Genomic DNA, 20,953 nt, shown 5'->3' with positions numbered 1-20,953 from the left:
CACTAAATCCAACACACTAGGTGTTTAATGCTGGTAATTATTAATATCTGCACGTGAACAGTGCCAGTATGAAGGTCTATTATCTACAATGTGACTGAGCTAATATTTATCAATACACAAAAGCTTCTTAACAACTCTAGTGAACTCTAATGAATACAGATTAAAATTAAAGCTGCAAGCAGCGTTGAACAGGTCCTCACATTCTCGCTGGTCGGCGAATCCACGCACGTCCACTAGATGGCACTGCAACCTGGAGTGTATTTTGGCCAATGGAAGTCATTAGGCTTGAACTGTGATCACACATGTAAAATTTCAGGTAGATTGGAGCATGTACAGGCTAGGTATAGAGCATTTCCTTCCATCCACCAGGTGGCGCAATGAATAAGAGATGAGACCAATAAAACAAGCATCTCTTCCTGGTTCTCCTTCCTTTTTCTCTGCTCAGAAAGTAAACATGACTTTGGAACCATTAGTCTACAGGACTTCATTTACTTGTAGGGCGCCACACTGCAGAAGGCAAAATCATATAGTTTTATAGTGATTCAGGTTTTTTTTTTCTCCTCTGTCTTTCAACTGCACTAGCCTATATTTCTTTGATAAATGCAATTACTCTGCAGATAATTAAAAATGAAACAAAAAGCATATTTTTACTGGTTTAGGTTAGAAAAAGATTGTATATGTAGACACACACATACATATTTAGAATATTTATATATGTATTATACAGTCTTTGATTAAAAGTGATTTCTCATACACAGATACAATTTGTCATTTTACATATACAATTTATTGCCAAAAACGGAAAAATCTGTCATGATTATCTCAACTTAATAAAAAGAACACAATCAAAACTATTTTTGAATGAGATCATTTTATTATTGTTTATCTAATTAGAAGGTGGTTGTTATGGAATTAGTTGACATTTTAGTTATATCCAGTCATTTTTTTTATTAATAAGTGATTGCTTCCGTTACAAATAATTACGCAACTTGTAAAGACATGATCATAATGAAAATAAAAAGCATTATTATTACTTTTATTTTGAATAAAAATGTATGCAAGATATATCCTATGGACTTCAAAAGTCCCTCAGTTATATGTTGAACCATATGGTTGTTATTACTTGTATGTAATGCATGGACTCTGTATTACTGTTATAAATAAATTGCGCGTTTGGGAACCTCAGCTGAGATGTCGGTTGCTGCGTAAAGGAATCAGATAACGTCTAGTAACGTCCTGTTATTTTCCACCAGTGAGGAGGAGTTTCTGATTCAGCTTCCTCCAGCCTCTGATGGGCGTTTCTTTCTCAACTTCTCTGAAAGGCGTGACCAGTTCGAAATGCTGTGAAATTCCTCCTCTGACATTAATCCTCCCGTTTCGCTGAGGTAAGAAGAAGAAAATATGCACTTTTCTCACTTTAGATCCCCGTCTGTGTTCGATGTTTTCTCTTTTTTAATCCTTTAGACTGCAGTCATCGTCGTTACAAGGCTACAGGATTTATTTTGTGCTGCTCTGTTTTCGCACACGCGTCTGCTTTGACTGTCAAATGAAGGTAGTTGCATTGGAGGACATTTAGAGAAAAACGCAGTGATACTCGAAGTAGATAAGGGTGATTACTGAAGAGGAAATTTGCAGATAACCTCTCAGAAGCGGAAATATCTAAAGATTTTATTACATTTTATACAGCGAAGGTGCTGAATTTGTGACTTTTTCTCCTTAGTTTGAAACTTTTCTCTACAACCACGACGATGTCTAATGTTTGGGTGAGTAGTTGGACACAATTTGTGGAGAAGAACTGTATCATAGGCTTAAATTTAAGTGTATTTGTTTTCTGTGTATTGTAGGATGACTTGGACCTGCTCTTAGACTCTCCCTCCTCACTCACAGTGACAGTAAGTTGGACACACTCTTAACTTTAAGTGTGCAGGATCTGTTAGTGGACATGATTATAATAATAATGTAATAACTTTATTTATATAGCACCCTTAAGAACAGCATTCACAAAGTGCTTTAACAGTTACAACATGCAAACACAGAGAGAAACAAGTTATATAGGAGACAAGTCAGAGCAGTAAATTAAAAATAAATAGTAAAAATGACAAGAAATTTAATGAATCATTAGCTAGATTAGCACACAGCTCAAACAAGAGAACTAGGAAGTTTGAATATTAAAGAACAAGATTGAGGGTTAAAATTCAAAGTAAAAAAAAAAATAGCGTATTAAAGAGTTAGAGAGACGACATCACACCAAAGAACCAGGAAGCTAAAAGTAAAATATAACGAGAGAACATCTAAAATAAACAGGACATAATACAGAATAAAACACTAAAACTAATTAAATCCTTGTATATTGTAAATATAATTATGATTATTACTATAATACAAGTGTTTATTGCTGCTGTAACAATGTGAATTTCCCCTGGCATGGGGACAATAAAGGATTATCTTATCTTACAAAGTAATAAATCAAACTCTGTATTGTCTACATATTGTAATGCCATTGTTTGTGAATGATTTCTTTCTGTTATGCCTTATTTTTGTGGTTCCCAGACAAACACGAGAGGAACTGTGAAGGACAAGGCAAATTTCAAAGTGGACGAAGATGTTTCCGCACTAAGGAAGGCCATAGAGGGGCTCGGTAAGCTGATAAGTGACCATTAATAACACATAACATTGCAATCGTATTTCACTGAATATGCACCAGTGCCACATAACTGATGTATGATGCAAATGGAAGTAATTTTAGGTTTTTGTTTGATTACACGGATGGATAAAGTTTAGCGGAAGTCTTTCTGGTGTTATCATCTTCACAGGTACAACAGAGAAGACGCTGATTGAGGTGTTGACCCAAAGAAGTAGCGCCCAGCGTCAGCTCATCGCCAAGGCTTACGAGAAAGCCTCAGGAAGGGTATGTGAATAATTTACAATATTACTTTCAGAGAGAGAGAGAGAGAGACGCAAAGTGAGATTCTTGTTGGTGTTTCTCCATCAGAAATTAGTAGATGACCTGGAGGGCGACACTCATGGAGACTTTGAGGACTTGTTGGTCGCCTTGGTGATGCCTCCCGCCATCTTTGACTGTCAGGAAGTCATCAGAGCCATCAAGGTGAGACTTCAGCTGCCTTTGAGATAAAGTGTTGCATATTTCAACAATCAGGATAGAAACAAAAATATTGCAATAAGAATTTCTATATTTGACAAGGAGCAAAGACTGTTTTTTTGTCTATACATACTTCACCCTCGTGTCGTCCTGCGGGTCAAATTGACCCACTTCAAAGTTTTAAAATGTGGGAAAAAGCTATTTTTATGTCCACATTTTCAACATTTTTGGGAAATTTTTGAACATTTTTTAGTGGAAAAAAAGGAAATGTTTAAAAAAATGTTTCTTGATTTTGGTTGATTTTTTTGTGAATGTTCTTAAAGAAAATATTAGAAGTTTTACTGATACACATGTAATCACTTTAGATATTTTTAGGATTTTTTTGGAGGATTTTTACTCATTTTTTTGAGAATATTTACAAGAATTTTCTTGCCAAATTTTGGAATCTTTTTAAAACAAAACTTTTAAGAAATTATTGGAATTTTCTTCCTGAAAGTTTTTGCAAATTTTCTGAAATTTGGGGAATTTTTTTTTTTTCTGAATTGTTGGATTTTTTCAGACAAGAAAACAATACTTTTTGGTGCTGGTAACTGAAGACAAACAGGAGAGTTAATCTGCTTCAGATTTGTTTGGATTCATCCTATTTTACTATATTTACAGTTTGGTCATGATTGTTTATGTTTCATACATGTACATTAGCCTGATTTTCAGATCTGAATACACTTTTGTTTCGCTCTGTTATCACATTATGATTTGTTGTGTATATAACCTTCCACATGCAGGGTGCAGGAACCACAGAGAGTACGCTGACGGAAATCTTTGCCTCCAGATCCAACAGACAGATCCGTGCCTTATCTGAAGCCTACCTGGCAGGTAAATTATTTCTAATTTCACAACTGACGGTACAGTAAGGAGACTGGCAGTTGCTCATGATGTAATGTGTCTAATTCTTGTGAAATTCTGTGCATTTTTGTTTCACTGCAGAAACTGGAAGATCGATGATTCATGATCTGCAGTCGGAGGTGTCTGGAGATTATGGCAAGGCACTGCTCATCTTGGCTGAGGTACTGTACGTTAGATTAAACGTGCTACGGGAGGGCATTCCCAGCAGACAAGAACCTGACCCAGAGCGGTGCACATTCCTGACCGACCTCAAAAATATGCAGGGATCAAAAACACAGAAATTCCTTCATATCCATGGAATCCTCAAAACAAAAACCCGCAGAGAAAAAACGACTTTGTATTTCTGATCAACTGAAGATTATATAGTCTTATTTGAGTACATTAGTACATTTAACTAATTTATCAGTTAAAGGGATGAATTGCAGAGAAAAATAAAAGGTTTTCTACAAGATCTGCGTTTATCTAAACTGGTAAATTGTAAGGATATTAAAATACCTTTCAAAGACGCTCAAGTGTATTACATTTTTATTTGAAGTTGGTGGACATTAGTGAAGCTGGTGAATATTTAGGTGAAGTGGTTGGACATTTTAACATAGTTCATGGACATTTTAACAGTTAGTGAACATTTTAGTAAAGTTAGTGGACAAATTGGTGAAGTTGGTGGACATTTTAACGTTTTTGGACATTTAGGTGAAGTGGGTGGACATTTTAACGTTGTTTGTGGACATTTTAACGTTGTTTTTGGACGTTTAGGTGAAGTTGGTGGACATTTTAACGTTTTTGGACATTTAGGTGAAGTGGGTGGACATTTTGGTGAATTTTTTTTAGAAATGGTGAAGTTGTGGACATTAACGTGCTCTAACTGATATGGCAACATCCAGTATGCCAGCAGCCTGTTCTTGTCTTTCATCATCTGTGGCGTTGTGCCATTTGAATAAACTTGCATTTTAAGGAGGCCTTTTACAGTCACTGGTCAAAGAAGTGTCTGTGTTCTGGTCACACTATCTGATCTTTGTCCTTTAAAGCTACGTCTGATGAGGATGTGGATTAGCCAGCCTTACAGCTCGAAAAAAAAATTCAAATGATACAGAAATGACATTATCAGCTGTTTCTCTGCATTGATATTTTTGCTCAGTGTATGTTCTTGTGTTTTTCCTCACAGGGGAAGAGAGACGAGACGACCAATGTGGATACTGCAAAGGCTAAAGCAGATGCTAAGGTACACTCTCTACATTTGGATCATTCATTATGTGGTCAGACCTTGTGTTTTTTGCCTCTTTTTCAAGAAAATTGAAGTCTTATCTAAACACTTAGATTATGCATTGACCCAGAAGACAGGCATTAAGGCTATAATGCTCATTAAAACATTACACTTTTCAGCGTTTTTACAGCCAGTTCAGCTGTTACTTTCACATTTCTGGCTTGACCTGACACACTGATAAACTGTTAAGGCATCTGCTTCAGTTAGCACACCTCACTCACTGATGCAAGTCTGAACCCGCCCAACACTGCACACGATTAACATGTCGAAATCCTCCTTTGTGTTGCATTAAGTTGATGTGTGTGTAAACTGCCATTATCTCTTTGTTTAATGGCATGATTCACCTGCTCTGTACCTACCAGCGACAGGACATGTTTTTATTCATTTATGGTCTACAGCCTTCCCTAAGTAAATCCAGTCTCCTTCCACACAGGCCTTGTATGAAGCAGGAGAGAAGAAATGGGGAACTGATGAGGAGAAGTTTATCGACATTTTGTGCCACAGGAGTGTTCCGCAGCTTCGGCAAAGTGAGTTGATCACTGATGTTTACTTTGTCTGTAGACACAAATCTAATAACTGTAATGTAAAATAAACAAGATTAGGAGTTTATAGTGCAAGCAGCTCAGAGGGAGAGTGGTGCTTTGAGCTGAACACTAACGTCAGAATTTCTCACCATGGCAACGTGTTGATGTAATGCAGTCATGCTGATCATGTTTAGCCACAGTATGGCACTGCATCGGTCTGAGGAAGTTTGTTAGTAATCATTAAACACAAAGCAGAAGTGTCATTAGATTAAGAGGTATCTGGACATGAAGCAAAGTAATGAATGTACCAAACATTTGACCTGATTATGGCACTAGAAGTTCAGTATTTTATTAGGATTCCTTCCCTTGTCACCATTAATACTTCATGGGAATCCATTGAAAGGATTTCAACGCGTTAAAAGCCAGAAGTGTGATGGTGATGAATCTAAAGTCATAAATTCATCCTTTGGGAACCATTAACTCTCTGAACCCCAAAGCAGTGGATTTGAAAGGCATGTTGTCTCCAAAAGATCAAAATTATGCCAGTTATCAGAGCCAGAAACTGAAGGAATAGTCAGATTTCCAACTCTGTGACAGCCTTTGAACTAATCACGTGACATTCCATCAGGAAAAATAATCAAATGTAATATTTTATCAAAACTACTTTTTTTTCTGCTTGTGTCTTTCAAATATTTACCAAAACTGATACGATGGCTTGAACCAGATTTTGTTCAAGCCATCATTTAAAAGAATCCATCAGCAAAAGTGTTGCGACCCATAACCACACAATGGACAGAAATTCATTTAGGATGAACTGCAGGATGTGCTTTTACAGAGAAAATACGAGAACAGGGTGGAAACAGATTAAAAATGTAAGTAGTAAAATATCTATAGAATGTAGAACCACCTTTAAGCACTTGGAGGTTTTGTGACAAAATCAAAGAAAAAAACACGTTTTAAATCATTAGTAGAATAGTGACTGTGTTAAAATGCACAGAGGACATTTATAAGTTCTGTCTGCTGGCTGTGCTGTTTCCATAAAGACACAGAACTTTATATTGCAATAAAAATGAGCCTACAGTGAATAAACATATGACGACGAGCAAAAAACCAAGAAACTATTTGGGGGTACAGAGGGCTAAAATCAGTGCAAGTTTTAATAGTTGTCCATCCAATATTTGTGGAGATGTTTCAGATGTGGGCAAAAGACTGGATAAAAAGTCTTATTCTATTCCTATGTGGTTTTTGCAGCTCTGATTGAGTACAAGAACATCGGCAAGAAGACTCTGCAGGAGAGCATAGAGAGTGAGATGTCTGGAAACTTGGAGAAAGTGCTTGTGGCCATAGGTGAGAAAAATGTCAAATAAAATTCATCTATTTTTTTGTGTTACATCTTCGTCATTGTTGCACATCTGAGGTCCATTTGGCATAAAACTTATTAACTTCTTTTCCTGTTCAGTCAAGTGTGTGAAGAACACTCCGGCGTACCTCGCTGAGAAGCTTCTCAAGAGCATGAAGGTACGTCCTGTCGTGTGTCTGTCTGTATCATGAGGACCTTTTCAACTCCGAAGCCCACCAGAAACAGCTGCCTAATTAAATCCTCATATTGTTTGGCTGCACATTGTCCTTTATTGTGACTGCACTGGTCACCAGCAGCTTGGAAAGGAATGTTAAGCCATGTTTTACAGCCGCTACTTTGACTTCCATGAGCAGCCTGGTTGAAATGTGGCAACGGGGTCTGAAGCAGATAAACAGAAACACGTGTGAAAGTGCAGACGGAGGGAAATATGTTGCCGCAGGATGAGAAAGCAGCAGTAGAATTTGAGAAGATGATTTATTTAGGATCAATTTGTGACTTTGTTTCCCCAAACTATTCTTAAATCACTGTGCCTTGAAAGATGTAAATACTGTCTATTGACTTTTAACATAGTTATTTCTATTGCTTTTAAAATTAGATATGTTTTGTTTGTAGTATTGTACAGCAAGTTTTTCAAGAGTATATACTAACCTTTAACCCTCCTGTTGTCCTCATTTACAGGCACCAAAAAATATTCTTTCCTTGTCTGAAAATCCCCCCAAAATGTCGAAAAAAATCCCCCAAATTTGGCAAGAAAATTGTTGTAAATATTTTTTTTTAAAAAATGAGTATAAATCTTCCAAAAAAAATCCTAAAAATATCTAAAGTGATTCCACATATATATCAGTAAAACTTCTAATGTTTCTTTAGGAACATTCACATAAAAATCAACCAAAATCCAGCGAATTTCGCTGGATTTTGGTTGATTTTTATGTGAATGTTCTTAAAGAAACATTTTCAACATTTTTTTCCCCACCAAAAAATGTTCAAAGATTTCCCAAAATGTTGAAATGTGGACATCAGAAGTTTCAGTATGAAAATATATTTTTTCCCTCACGTTTTCAAACTTTAAAACGGGTCAGTTTTGACACGCAGTACGACACGAGGGTTAATGTTACTAACCTGCCTGTTTTGTCATTTTTTGTTGTATGTAAGCTGCTGAATACTTTGAATTTCCCTCATAATTAATGAAGTATCTATCTATCCAGGGTGCAGGGACCACAGAGTCCACTCTGACCAGGATACTCGTCAGTCGCTCAGAGATCGATTTGTTGGACATTCGAGCAGAGTACAAGAAGCTGTTTGGAGTCACCCTCTACTCCCAGTTAGAGGTCAGTAAAGGCATCTAAACTTAACTTGCTGGTTTGGTATCCATCTATGAGACACTGGACAAGAATTTTGCTGCACAGCTACCATCAGAGGACATCTATTTAGATTTATGATGATTTCCTGCTCTTCTGTCTCCCATGTTTTTGCAGTCTGAAGTGTCCGGTAGCTATGGCGACGCCCTCAAACGTCTATGTGGCCAAGATGACTAACTGCTCCCGCGTTGTGAAGTGCAGATTTCCCCAAAGCAGAAAGGAAGAATTTACATCTAAAAGCAACAATGACCAGTGACTGACCTTTCCACTAGCAATGGCTGGAAGTAAACATCTAGAAATGCTTTACAGCGTGCATTTCCACTCATGTTCACTGAAGTTTTGAAGGTATTAGACTACAGTCCTTTGCAGCCAAGATTTAAGAAGAAGCTGCTGAATGTGTTTTTGTGCATTTAAAATAGTTTGTATTTCACATGTATCCTCTAATATACTGTAAACACAAACAGCCCGACGAGAAATAAAAATACTTTATTCAACTGTTTGATGTGAGAAAAGTGATAAAACATGAAACAGCAATGTTTATATAAAAAATACTATTTAATGGATTTGTTGATGTTGCTGTAACCAACTCCTAAACAGGTCATCAGGACTTTGTCGCCTCCTTTCCTCTCATCTTCTAAAGGCTTCTGGACCTCGATCTTGAACATGATCTGGAAGAAATCTCTAATGTGTCTGAGGAACTCGATCCTGAAGGAGAGAGAGAGATTTTATTATGAATGCCTCATTTCTGTTTGCATTTTACACATAATCCCAAAACAGTCAGGATCTATTCCAAATATTACACAATAACAGTACAGCTGCTTTTTAATCTCTTATCCACATTAGTTTCAACCTTTTAACTGTAAAATAAAATACACACTGCAAGCACGCTGACTGTATTCATCATTACCTGAGGAAGATGAAGAGTGTATTGTGATGGCACTGCCAATCTTCAGTTATCATAGTACTGTACTTGGGAGGGACACAGCACCGGTACCATGATAACTGAAAATGGACAGTTCATAGTTCGCTCTGCATTCACCAAGACGTCTCGTGCTCGACTGCTTTTTACCTTCGCATTTAAAAGGGTTTGTAATGTAAATACATTGACATGCATCACACCTCCACCTTCGTATGAACTCACAATGTAAACACACAGCTGGCCGACTCCCCTGATAATGCAGGAGTTTAAAAGCATGTGAGCGTTTTCTATAGGGGGGAAAAGTGACTGAAAGCTGGCTGACTGACATTTAAAGAAAACAACTGCTCATGTGCATTTTTTATTCACTTTGCAGAACCACAAGACTGTCTTCACTGAATCTTATTTGTTCTCAACTGGTGTGTTCTTGCAACCAAAAACTATATATATATATATATATATATGCAATTTTTTTTCTATATTTGGGTCTTACAGGGTTAATCGTCACAGTCATTTATTTATTTGGAAGCACTGTCTAGACCAGTAGAAGAATAACCACCTTCTGCATTTGTCATCTCTACATAAACTTGTGAATTACCAAAGGGCCTGTTGGTAAAGTTCAGTAGGACAGAGCGGTCTGTGTGTGTGTTAGGTAACGAATGATCACAGCTTACGTGTACGGAGAGAGCGGTCCGAGCAGAACCTTCGACACATCCTGTTGGCCAAGGGTCATCAAGAGCAGCGCCAGGCTCTGATTGGACGAATCCACGCAGCCACCCTAAAGCAGACAAAGAGGAGGGGGCACGTGTTCCAGTGACAAAAACAACAGCGACAAACGTCACAGAGGTGGAAATGTTTAGAAAGAGATGAACCCCGTGACTTTGGGATTGACCGTGTCAGGTTCACCGCTGACAGATCCTGATCCAAACCAAAAACAAACATTCACCTGAAGCTACAACTCCTAGAAAAACAACTATCAACAGTTTTTAATGTCATTGTAAAATTCACTTCAACATTGTAGTTCAAAATGCATTTTTTCACAACAGAAATCAGTGACAGAATACAAGTTTTGTTTGACTCTTGGTCATTTTTCCTGAGTTGACATGATTTTATCCTACTCAGCTCCCTCCTTGTTTTCTCCTTGTTTTCTTTCTGAATTTCTAGCCTTTGCCAGTGCTCCGTATTTCTTCTACACATGATATTTAGAGGACAGAACATCCACACGCTGCATCCAAGCGAGGACATACCCCTGCCATTACTTCACAAGACTTATGTGTGATTTCCCAAGACGTCTCTGCACAGCCGGACACACCCGACTATATTTTAAAAACTAAAAGACATTTAAATTGGCCGTTTGTGCGTCTACTCCAACATGTGGCCCAGTCATGCAGCGTTATGGCTCCGTGACAGTTTTTCAGCAGGAATATGATTCAATTACATAATCATATCACTGAAACCATGGCGACATTGTTTTTACTGTTGAATAGATTTTGCTTATTACATTCCTCTGTCAAGGGGATGAAATCTATCAAACTGTTGTAAAAATGAATTCAAACAAATACGTCACGGCTTGAACTGCGCAACCCTCTGGACACACCACCTGAACCGCCACGATGAATTTGAATCATTTCACTTATTTTACTCTACTATGATGAACTGATTTTCCCTATTTTGACATATTATCCGTAATTGTCATTAAAATAAATTACAAATGGGTTTTCCACGTGTACTTTCTACTGTTTGGATGAGATACTGATCTTTTTAAGGACATTCTATGAAAGAAATCACATTTATTGGCTTCATCACTGCTCATTAGGACCTCGAAAATCTATTTTTTTTACTTCACTGTAGTACAAACTCTTGTTTCTAACCGCTAGTTCTACCCAGAGACGGTTGAAATGTCCCAAGAGGCCAACCACCAGTCGACCACAAGGCCTCGCGGAAAAGTCCCTTGAATCCTTCAAGCGAAAGGAAATCATTTCCCAACAGTCAAAAAACAAACAGCACAGACACACTGAAGCAACTTCCATGATGATCACCTAAACCTGCCAAACTGTTTGACACAAAGCTGAGTTGATGCCAACAGGGTGATACAAAAGCATGTTTTTCTTCTGTTAGCTCAGCAGTGAACAATCCAACAGGTTAACGTCATTCTTTTTACTGCTAAACTGGCATGCTCGAGGAGTTCACAGCGTTAAATAAAAACTACTGGACCGTTTCTTCAGATTCTGACCACCTGTTGAGTAACAACTGCTATGCTATGTGTTTCCACATAGCAACAAAAATATCTGACAAAACTGAAGATAATTTGAAACGGAAACATTTCAACACTTACATCAGCTCCTGTCTTGTGTTGATGTTGCTTCCAAAAACAAAAAGTCCATGGAGTAGCTTTGGTTTACTACTAGTAGACTGTACTGATTAACCAGAAAACAAACAGACTGACAGCTACAGAGCTCTGCTGCCCTTTAATGTGAATCGAGAAAAGAAAGTCTTCTTTTTTCAGATTTCAAAAATTAACTATTCCAAGAGTCACAAGCTCTGGTGTAATCCTTTGTCTTCACTCTGCCCTCCTGCTGCAGTTAGCTATTAAAATCAGCTACTATTCAAATGTTGTCAGGTTTCCACATTTAGTTTGTGAATCTACCTTCTAATTCCAGCAGCTTTAGCTCTTTTAAAAACAGGAACAAAACTATTTTCAAGGTTTTCTGAACCCACCGCCCTCTAAGACAGCTGGAGAAAGACGTTGGCTCTGTGCTGCTGCTTGGCGTAAAGAGGATGCATCCAACAATATTCCTCTTTCAGAGTTAATCAGCACTACCCTGACCAGCTAACTGGACTCACATGGCTCCTATAAGAGAAGGCTGAGGGGCTGAGCCATGTGGACGCAAACTGAAGTCACAGAATCTCATTGTACATTTTCTGTTGAGGCGGTTCTTTGTCCCGTGGGACTACATGAGGTGATCTGTGAGCACAGATACCACACAAATTTAAAGATATGGACATAGAAATTGTGATATTAAAGGTTTTTTTTTTTAAAAAAGAATTCCCTACTTACCAAGCCGGTTTCAACAAACAGAAACAGTTAAAGGTTCAGAGTGTCGTCAGTCAGATATTTGACGTTCATTATAAGTAGGAGTCACACAGAGATCAACATTCATTAAATAAAGTCATTATGAAGTCAACATCTGAGAAAACTGTGTAAAAGATAGAGATAAATGAAAAGGGAAACAAATTAGGAAAATCTTACAATCCTCATAATGTCAAGTGAAAAATTATTTAATTACCTGTTCTATATTAACTGTAATCTATTAGAACAACTGTTTTTAGATACAGGAGGTCCTTGGTTTATGGCGTCCTCGACCTACGGCGTTTCGTCATTATGTCTGAACTAGTTGGCAAATGGAGCAGACGAATATGTCGTCACGTGGCGCTGTAAGACATATTTGTTTACATTCGCCAGTTGTACGCCACCTTGGATTGTGCTACATCCACTACCTTTTTGCCCTTCGTTATGGCTCCCAAGTGTGATCACGTTGTAAAAATTGTGCAACATATTCTGTTATCTTCTTGTAAAATGACTCATACATGCATGAAAGTCACTGGTAAGTCGTGAAATAGAGGAAATCCATGATCAAATTGTCTGAATCTAATACCCTTTAGCTTGGCTGTACATTGTGCTTCTGCCCACAAACAGTTTCTCAGCTGAACTGCAGACGGCAGTCATTACCGGGGAATGTGGGTAAACAAGAGCAGCGAATGTCATTGTTGATGGGATTCTAATGTGTCCTGACGGTGTATGTCAGGTATTCCCCAAGAATTCTGCTTTTTCTAGCAACAGACAGCAAACTGATTCTCCAGCTTTCCCCAGTCTTGGGACAATTAAGAGCCACTTTAACTTCCAGTGACGGGAGATTTTCCAGCACAGTAACCGAACCAGAACCAACCACATGGAATTATGAGCGAGTCAAACTTGAATATGAATATAAATGTTTACACTGAATTCAAACAGTAAAAGGGTTGGAAGGAAGGAAGGAAGGAAGGAAGGAAGATGAATGGATGGAGGTGGGATGTAAGCAAATCAAATAAATTTTGTTTGAAGACTGAATCAATGAATAATAAATAACAGACATATACGTGAACTTAAACAACAAAAATGTTTGTTTCATTTATATTTATCTGCATTTTTCATCTGTCTATGACATTCACAGATTACTGAAAACTCAAAATGGCCTTATAGTAGCCTAGCCATGCTACACCCATGTTTCTGACGGCACAAGGGTCTAGGGAAGCTTGACAGGGAGGGAGGCGGGCTAAAAGGTTGTCTATCAAATCCCTCTGCAGCAATTGGGTAGATATACAACCAATCAACGCAACGAATAGGCTGACGTAGTTCCGAGAGCACCGGCAGATTGTGGCTAAGTCCCATTAGCTTCCCAACCAGCGGAGCCGCGGAGCCAACTGGTATATTAAGGATTTGCCATATCCCGTCGGCATAAGTCCAAATACGTCTTTCTTCTCAATGAAACACTTAAGTGCCGTCCTTTGTTTATCTTTCAAGTTGAATTTTAGCTTCAAATCTTTAAACGCTGTGGCCAAAGCCGAGTCAAAAGATAACTGTTTATTGTGCACTGGTTGTTTCTGTCAGAATCGTCACGCCTCTGTCGTCACTTAGTTACACCCGCCTTCTGACTCTACACTTCATGGTGATTGGTCCGGCCAGTTTTAGGAGAATCCAGCCTCGAGCCTTATGGAGGGTAACTAGACCCTCCCTGGCAGAGAACTAAATTCGTTGCCGTGGGTTGTCTAGCGCGGCTAGGCTAGCCTTATAGCTATTATGCTAAATTTTTAGCTTGGAAAATCCAAACTGAATCTCCATGTAATCTCCTATCTCCATTTTAGGAGACACAGGAGAATCAGGTTGGCATTGGGCGAATTGAATCGCGTTTCCCTCCCGGGAAAGTTTGGTACGACCAATCATAGCACGGGAGGCGGGAGTTAATGCTGCGTCATCTTCCGACGATGGCTCGTTACTTTCGGCTTCTTGCCATTGTTTGTACAGAGGAAAATCCCGTTCCAAACGTGTGAGTAAATTTAAGCAACTTTTACACATACGCACCGACTTGGTTTGGCTCCGATTTAAAGTTATTCCTAACACCGTTAATCATTCGGAAGGAGTCTTTTGTTGCGTAGCCTTTTCAAAAATAAGTGTTGTACTTGAGAGTACCCCATGTATTCGCAGATTTTTGTGACAAAAACGGCAGTAATCATTCACCGCGACGCTTTCTCGGCTGCATCCGTGTTACGCTGATTGGTTCTTTCTCGTTCAAGCTGCATTCGTTAGCCCCTCCTTTTTGAAATCGTCTCCTATCATCACAATGCCAGACTGCCTTTATTTGTATTTATATTAATACATAAATAAAGGCAGTCTGGATTTTCCAGGCAACTAAATTTTTTGAGATTTATTTTATAAACTAAAGCACTTTCAATGTCTTGAAAAGTGGCCTATTATGGGATGGCTACACCATTTGCCGGTTTCAGGACTGTCGTAGCTAATGTTAGCTCTGGTGCTAACAGCAACATGTCTTGCATCGAGGCTATCAGAAAATTCTTTGTTGCACAATTTCAGGCCAGTAAGTTTCAGGTATTCAAGTCAATAAAACAACAAGGGTGTGGCCCTGCAACAGACTAGGGACCTGTCCAGGGTGTCCCCTGCCTTCGCCCGAGTCAGCTGGGATAGGCTCCAGCACCCCCCGCGACCCTAGTGAGGATAAAGCGGTGTATAGAGAATGGATGGAGGGATGGAAAACAACAAGGGTGCCCAAATTTATGCACCTGCCTACTTTTGTTTCAATAATTATTGCACACTTTCTATAAATCCTATAAACTTCATTTCACTTCTCAAATATCACTGTGTTCGTCTGCTATTTGATATATTTAACTGAAATTGCTGATCCGAACAACAAGTGATTTATAAAGGAAAATCTTGAAAATTATCTGGGGTGCCCAAACTTTGACATATCACTGTACCTGGGCAAATGTGCACCATGTCTTTCCTAATTTTAAAACACTTCTGAATCTCTGAAACACATGATTTGCTGCCATTGCTCAGTGTGCTTTTGTCAAAGGCATTAAAAGGTTTGCTGAGCTGCCGAGTTTAGTGCGAATGGAGATTTTGCAAAGTCAGGATGCTTATTTGACGCCGCAGTTTACAAAACCACTTCCTTATCGCTCACTGCTGTCTCATTTTGGACAGAATGCGTTTGAGCCCACAGATAGAGCTTATGTTACTCTAAAGAACCACTTCTCTCTGCTAGCGCTGGTGTTATTTCAGACACAGCGGGAGACACACAGATCGAGACTTTGCGATTTAGGCATCTTTCACATTATGCAAAAACAGGAATTCTAATCAAGCAGGAATGTATTCTTTGAACTCTTATCAGACTTGCAAGAGATAAGAATAAGCAGAAAGCCACCTTGCCTGTGTGAATTATGCAAATTGAACAGGACAGGTTTTCTGAACGGCATCTGTTCGGTGATGAAAGCGTTTCCTCTTGCAGTATTAGAGCCACTGAGGCATGAAAAAAGCACCGGGGATGACAATGGAACTGAGAGTTTTGTTTACAAATCCACACTGGTTTGAGTAAATTAAAAAAAAGTAGTATTTTTTAAAATAACATTCTCTCTGCAGACTGCAAACCAAGCCTTTCTGTGTTGGATTAAAACAGCTATGGAATGTTTAAAAGCACAACTATCTGTGTTCAAACAAAAAAACTTGTAGAACTGGGTATCTAGAGCCTGTTCTAGAGCCAAGGGGAGTCTAGGTGAAGCTAAATAAATATTATCATTTAAAATTCACATTCAAGGCCAAAATTAAATCTGATCCAGAGCCGAGATATAACGCATATCAAAAACCACATCACTAACACGACTGAATGTGGGGAAGGTGTTCATAATCCATCCAAAATTTCAACATTTTTTTTTTTTTACAAAAAGCAGGTTGCAAAATTATTCAACCCCCTATGAGGCTGAATCTTTAGAACTTTTGCCGCAATGACCCGCTGTAGACGGGAGCTATCGTCTCTAACAAGCCTCTGGCAGCGCTCCTTAGGAATTTTAGCTCATTCCTCGAGGGCAATGGTGTCCAGCTCAGCAATGTTCTTAGATCTCAATATCAGCACATTGGATATTGGCCAAAAAAAAAAAAAAACAAACAGTATCGGACATCCCTACTCCTACATGACTTAGTAATCACCTGTAGTTATAATGTTGCTCATTTTGCCAGAATGTCAAAAATGTGAGTGGGTGGTTGAATAATTTTACATGCGACTGTACTTGTGTCTATTGTCCGACTGCCTACCCGATACACCTCCTCCAAAAGCAGTTTGGTACAGTTTCTACCGAGGTCCTCCGGCAGTACGGGGTCTCCCTGCCCCTGCGGTGTGGACGACATCTCTGCACTGAGGAAGCAGCCGTTCAGCGTCTCTGCTACCAGCGTCAAACCAAAACCTGGAGACCTGCGGGAAACCGATTCAAACCATTTAATGTCTGTCCATGAGACGCATCTGAATACCTACAATTTAACAGCTAATAAACGTACACTGAGATACCCACTTTCCAGAGTTTGCTCCCTTCATGTGGTCCGTGTAGATGTAGATGTCTGGGAGGAACTGGTTGAGGATGCTCCTGGCTGAGTCCACGATCCTGTTGGCCATCTGAGGAGAAACTCGCACAGAATATCTGAGTTTAAAACATCAAGGATTTCCAATATCCAACAGTGAGTTTGAGTTTTAGTCAGCAGTCTTATCCATTAACTAGACCGATACATTAACTGTACTTACACCATTTCAAAAGTATTTCAAATAGTAAACTCGATATTAAATATTCTGACATTTTTTAAGCTGTAGACCAAAATGATCAAAACACAAAAATGCTTCAAACATTTTACTTTAATGAGTTCAGAACATTTTTAATTTTCCACTTTCTTTAATGCAAAAAGATTACATCTTCTCCTCAGTGTTCTAATTTTTGAAGACGCACTAGTATATTATCAACAGATTTAAAATCAAAGTTTAAGACAGACAGTGGAGATAAAAGGATTGTGTGTGATTGATTCATCGATCAGCTCAGTTATTCTGGTTGGAAAGTAATTTTCTTGGACAAAAGACATCTCATTCGAAGTTCTCAAATGGGAGGAATTGCTGCTTTTCTTTTTCAAATCCTTGGAAAGTGAATATAGTTAGAGGTTAAACTGCACATAAAAATTATTTATGGTTCTCACAGTGTACTTTGGAACATTGTGAAAAAGAGAAATTAAAATTTTTCACAATTTTTTTTTTGCTATTTTTCAAGCAAAATCTTGAATAAATAATGAAAATAACTGTCAGCTGATATTGACAGCTGACAATTAGTTGAGCAAATGCAAGCCCATTAAGGATACGCTACTCCTCTGATCCGTTTGATCTTGCCAGGGTCTGTAAGTTGAACTGGTTTGATGCTCCTCCGGACTGGACATGTGAAGATCACCTCTCCTCCCCCACCAGGCGCCATCCCCCTCTTCACCACCTGAGGGAGCAGCAGCACAGAGAAACTGAGACTAGAGAAAAACATGCTGCCTCTATTTGAAAAAACTCCATCCTGTCAGCAGGTTACAAGGAGGTCCTCACCTTGATATCAAAGCCTTCTCCATCAATCCCAAACTGCTTCATCAGAGGGACGGCCGTGGACTTCAGCAGGTCGACCTGCAGGAAACAGAGAGTCTAAATCCCGAAACGAGCTTCTGTGTCGGCGGAGGGTTGGAAAATGTCAACTTCTCTGCAAAAGAACAACAGGGCAAGACCCTACAACAAAAACAAATTCTCATCACAGCAACAAACAGAGATGCTGTTCACTGTTTCCATGACAACAGCTCTCTCCAATGCCTCCGATTCATCAGCTCCTTACTGGTTCCTTTTGTCTGGTGTGTTGACATTACCCTCTTTGAAACAATGCAGCTCATAGCAAAGACCCTAAAAAAGACGATGCAGCGTCTGACAATGACTTGCTATGACAAAATGTAATAAAAATAGAAACTAGGGGCAAAGAATGAGGAAAAAAATGGGCGTCACAGGGGGAAAAAGGAATGTCAGAACATTTTTCCAGGTTTGAACTATAAACTTGTTACAAAAATGTCCATAAAGCTGGTTGTGCACTTAACCACCCAACTCAGTTTACCACATTTGTTCGTAGTGGCGTGGTTGAGCTCCCAGTTTAATCAAAACTAAGCAAGAAGGACAATATGATTAATTAGAGGGTGATTATATTTACTGTTGGGTCTGTGGGGTCGTTGGTGACGCCCCTCAGAGTGGCCTTCAGGGACGTCTTCATGAAAGGAGCCAGCATGAGCAGAGCCTCCAGGTAGTATCCGATGGAACGCTGTGGGTTACAGTCGTGTTCTACAGAGCCTCCATACAACAGGCCGGGCTGGTAGAACAACACCGTACCTGGTAAAGATAAAGAGTGAGTCTGTGACATAGATGGAAATATTTTCTACACAGCATCAACATTTACAGTCTTGCTATTATAGCTTCAACCTTAAGACGTAGGTTAACACCTTTTCTTAAAGCTGTATTTAATTAAAATGCAAAACACACACAAAACAACTACAACAGTGCTTTTCATTTTTATAATTAATTGTCTTTACATTGCACAAATCGGAAATCTTAACACTGTTAGTCTTTGACAGCTAGTAAATAAACTCCACTGTACCTGATGCACCTCAAACTAGATTCATTTTAACGCTCACCTGTTTGATTTATTTCTATTCTGGAGCCATTTGTCACTTTGTCCAGCAGCCTGATGAAACTGGCCTCAAAATCTGGAGAAAGCAGAAGAAAATATCATCGGAAAGTCAAAGAAAACAGTAAGAACATGCACATAAAAAGCAGATTTACTTAAAATAAAGCAACTTTGGTTTGCATCACCAAGAATTGTTGAGCAAAGAGGAGGTTTGTTCAACAAACAATACAATTTGTTATTTTCCATATAAAATTTGATATATTGCCAAAAAAAGACTAAAAAAATTAATAAAAAGAACACAATCCAAACAATATTGGAATAAGCTCATTTTATTATTGTTTAGCTAATTAGAAGGTGGTTGTTATTAAATTCTGACGGTTATTTAGTTGACATTTTAGTGATAGTCAGACATTTTTATTAAGTATTATTTTGGATCATTTTTGTGTCCTTGGGATAATTTTTTGAGTCATTTTTCATAATTATGCATCATTTTCATGTCATCCTGGACGGGTCAATAGAGGGACTTTTAGTAACATAGTTGACATTTTAGTGATATTCAGCCATATTTTTAAAAAATTGATTGTTTCCATAATACATAATTATGGAACTTGTAAAGACATGATCATAATGAACATAAAAACATTATTATTATTTTTTATTTTTAATAAAAATGTACGCAAGATATATCCCATGGACTTCAAAAGTCCCTCAATTATGTACTGACCCAGGGAACTACTGATGTATGTCAACATAAGTCGCTTAATATAATTGTTTTCCTACTACCTGTCAATGTCACTTTAACTTACTATGCCTTGAAATGTGTAAATACTGCCCATTGAATTTTAATTACATTTAGTATTTCTACAGATTTTTACAGTAGAAGTGTTTTGTTTACAGCAAGTTTCCAAAGAGTGTATATTACCCTTTAATGTCAATATTATTAACCTGCGTGTCTTGTATTTTTGTTATTTATGTTGTTGTAAGTAAGCTGCCGGACACTTGAATTTCCCTCGGGTATAATAATGTATCTATCTATCTCTATCCAATCCCCCCACCTCCGCCTCCCAACTGCGTAGCTGCTAGCCCCGTTAGCCTCGGAGCTAACTGCGACGCCACACGCGGAGCGAAGCCGCGACTCACCGCGCAGCCCCGGGTTGTCCTCTCTGCTCCGGACGCCTTTGATCTTCACCCGCTTCCCGCTGAGAGTGGCCAGGACCAGCCGCTGTCGGAAGAAATTGCAGCCGTCGTAGGTGAGCCCCTGACTGGCCATGTTATTGTTGTTTTGCGAGTGGCGTCAGTGAGATCCACGTGTGTTTGGTCCAGGAAGTGGGAGAGGCGAGAGTACGGCAGCCGAGGAGCGTCAAAAAAGAGGCGTTTGTGTTTTTCAAAAAGGCTGCGTTTGCCACATTGAGGTACTAGATGGCATCATAGCCATTCATTAAAACTAAGTGGGCGTGACTGAATAATGAGTCTTAAAGGCACAAAACTAAATAAAACATAAACAAAGGGAATTACAACCAAATATTTGTTAGCATTTAGTATTTCATCTTTGTTTATTTATACGTTAGAAATAAGATCATACTGCAAATAAAGTCTCCCAAACTGATTGACCCGTTTTAAAATGGACTACACAGAGTGATAATAGGTTAGACCAAAGCTTCTCTGAGCTGCATGAATGAAATTATATATGCAGATGTGATTTAATTCTTTGTAAACGCTCTGAAAAATGTTTTAAAAGCTTAATATCGGAGCGC

At 38.7% G+C, this 20,953-nt stretch overlaps 2 protein-coding genes across 4 annotated transcripts; one reads left to right on the top strand and one right to left on the bottom strand.

The window, feature by feature from the left end:
• Positions 1–1,275: 1,275 nt before the first annotated feature.
• anxa3b (annexin A3b) lies at positions 1,276–9,000 on the top strand. Of its 2 annotated transcripts, none has more exons than XM_022197994.2 (14): positions 1,276–1,385; positions 1,721–1,763; positions 1,845–1,892; positions 2,551–2,638; positions 2,814–2,908; positions 2,993–3,106; positions 3,883–3,973; positions 4,085–4,164; positions 5,166–5,222; positions 5,698–5,791; positions 7,040–7,135; positions 7,248–7,306; positions 8,354–8,476; positions 8,624–9,000. In XM_022197994.2, exons 2-14 carry the CDS (start codon positions 1,749–1,751, stop codon positions 8,681–8,683), a joined length of 1,020 nt encoding a protein of 339 aa, XP_022053686.2. In that variant the 5' UTR covers positions 1,276–1,385; positions 1,721–1,748; the 3' UTR covers positions 8,684–9,000. The 2 variants fall into 2 exon arrangements, with proteins under 2 accessions (XP_022053686.2, XP_022053687.2); XM_022197995.2 differs by lacking the exon at positions 1,276–1,385 and adding an exon at positions 1,439–1,552.
• On the bottom strand, positions 8,974–20,548 carry rcl1 (RNA terminal phosphate cyclase-like 1). 2 transcript variants are annotated; one of them, XM_051938604.1, is made up of 9 exons: positions 20,340–20,548; positions 19,207–19,278; positions 18,729–18,904; positions 18,089–18,163; positions 17,863–17,987; positions 17,037–17,162; positions 16,758–16,939; positions 10,097–10,200; positions 8,974–9,211 (listed from the first exon to the last, which is right to left on the bottom strand). In XM_051938604.1, the coding sequence occupies exons 1-9, from the start codon at positions 20,467–20,469 to the stop codon at positions 9,188–9,190; spliced, it is 1,014 nt and encodes a 337-aa protein (XP_051794564.1). In that variant the 5' UTR covers positions 20,470–20,548; the 3' UTR covers positions 8,974–9,187. The 2 variants fall into 2 exon arrangements, with proteins under 2 accessions (XP_051794564.1, XP_022053685.2); XM_022197993.2 differs by having other exon boundaries at positions 16,783–16,939; positions 20,340–20,546.
• Between the last annotated feature and the right edge of the window lie 405 nt (positions 20,549–20,953).

The sequence above is a fragment of the Acanthochromis polyacanthus genome, chromosome 18 (genome assembly GCF_021347895.1).
Source record: "Acanthochromis polyacanthus isolate Apoly-LR-REF ecotype Palm Island chromosome 18, KAUST_Apoly_ChrSc, whole genome shotgun sequence".
NCBI classification, from domain to species: Eukaryota; Metazoa; Chordata; class Actinopteri; family Pomacentridae; genus Acanthochromis; species Acanthochromis polyacanthus.
The sequence above is the reverse complement of the archived record's forward strand: the minus strand, read 5'-3'. Positions and strand labels throughout refer to the sequence as shown.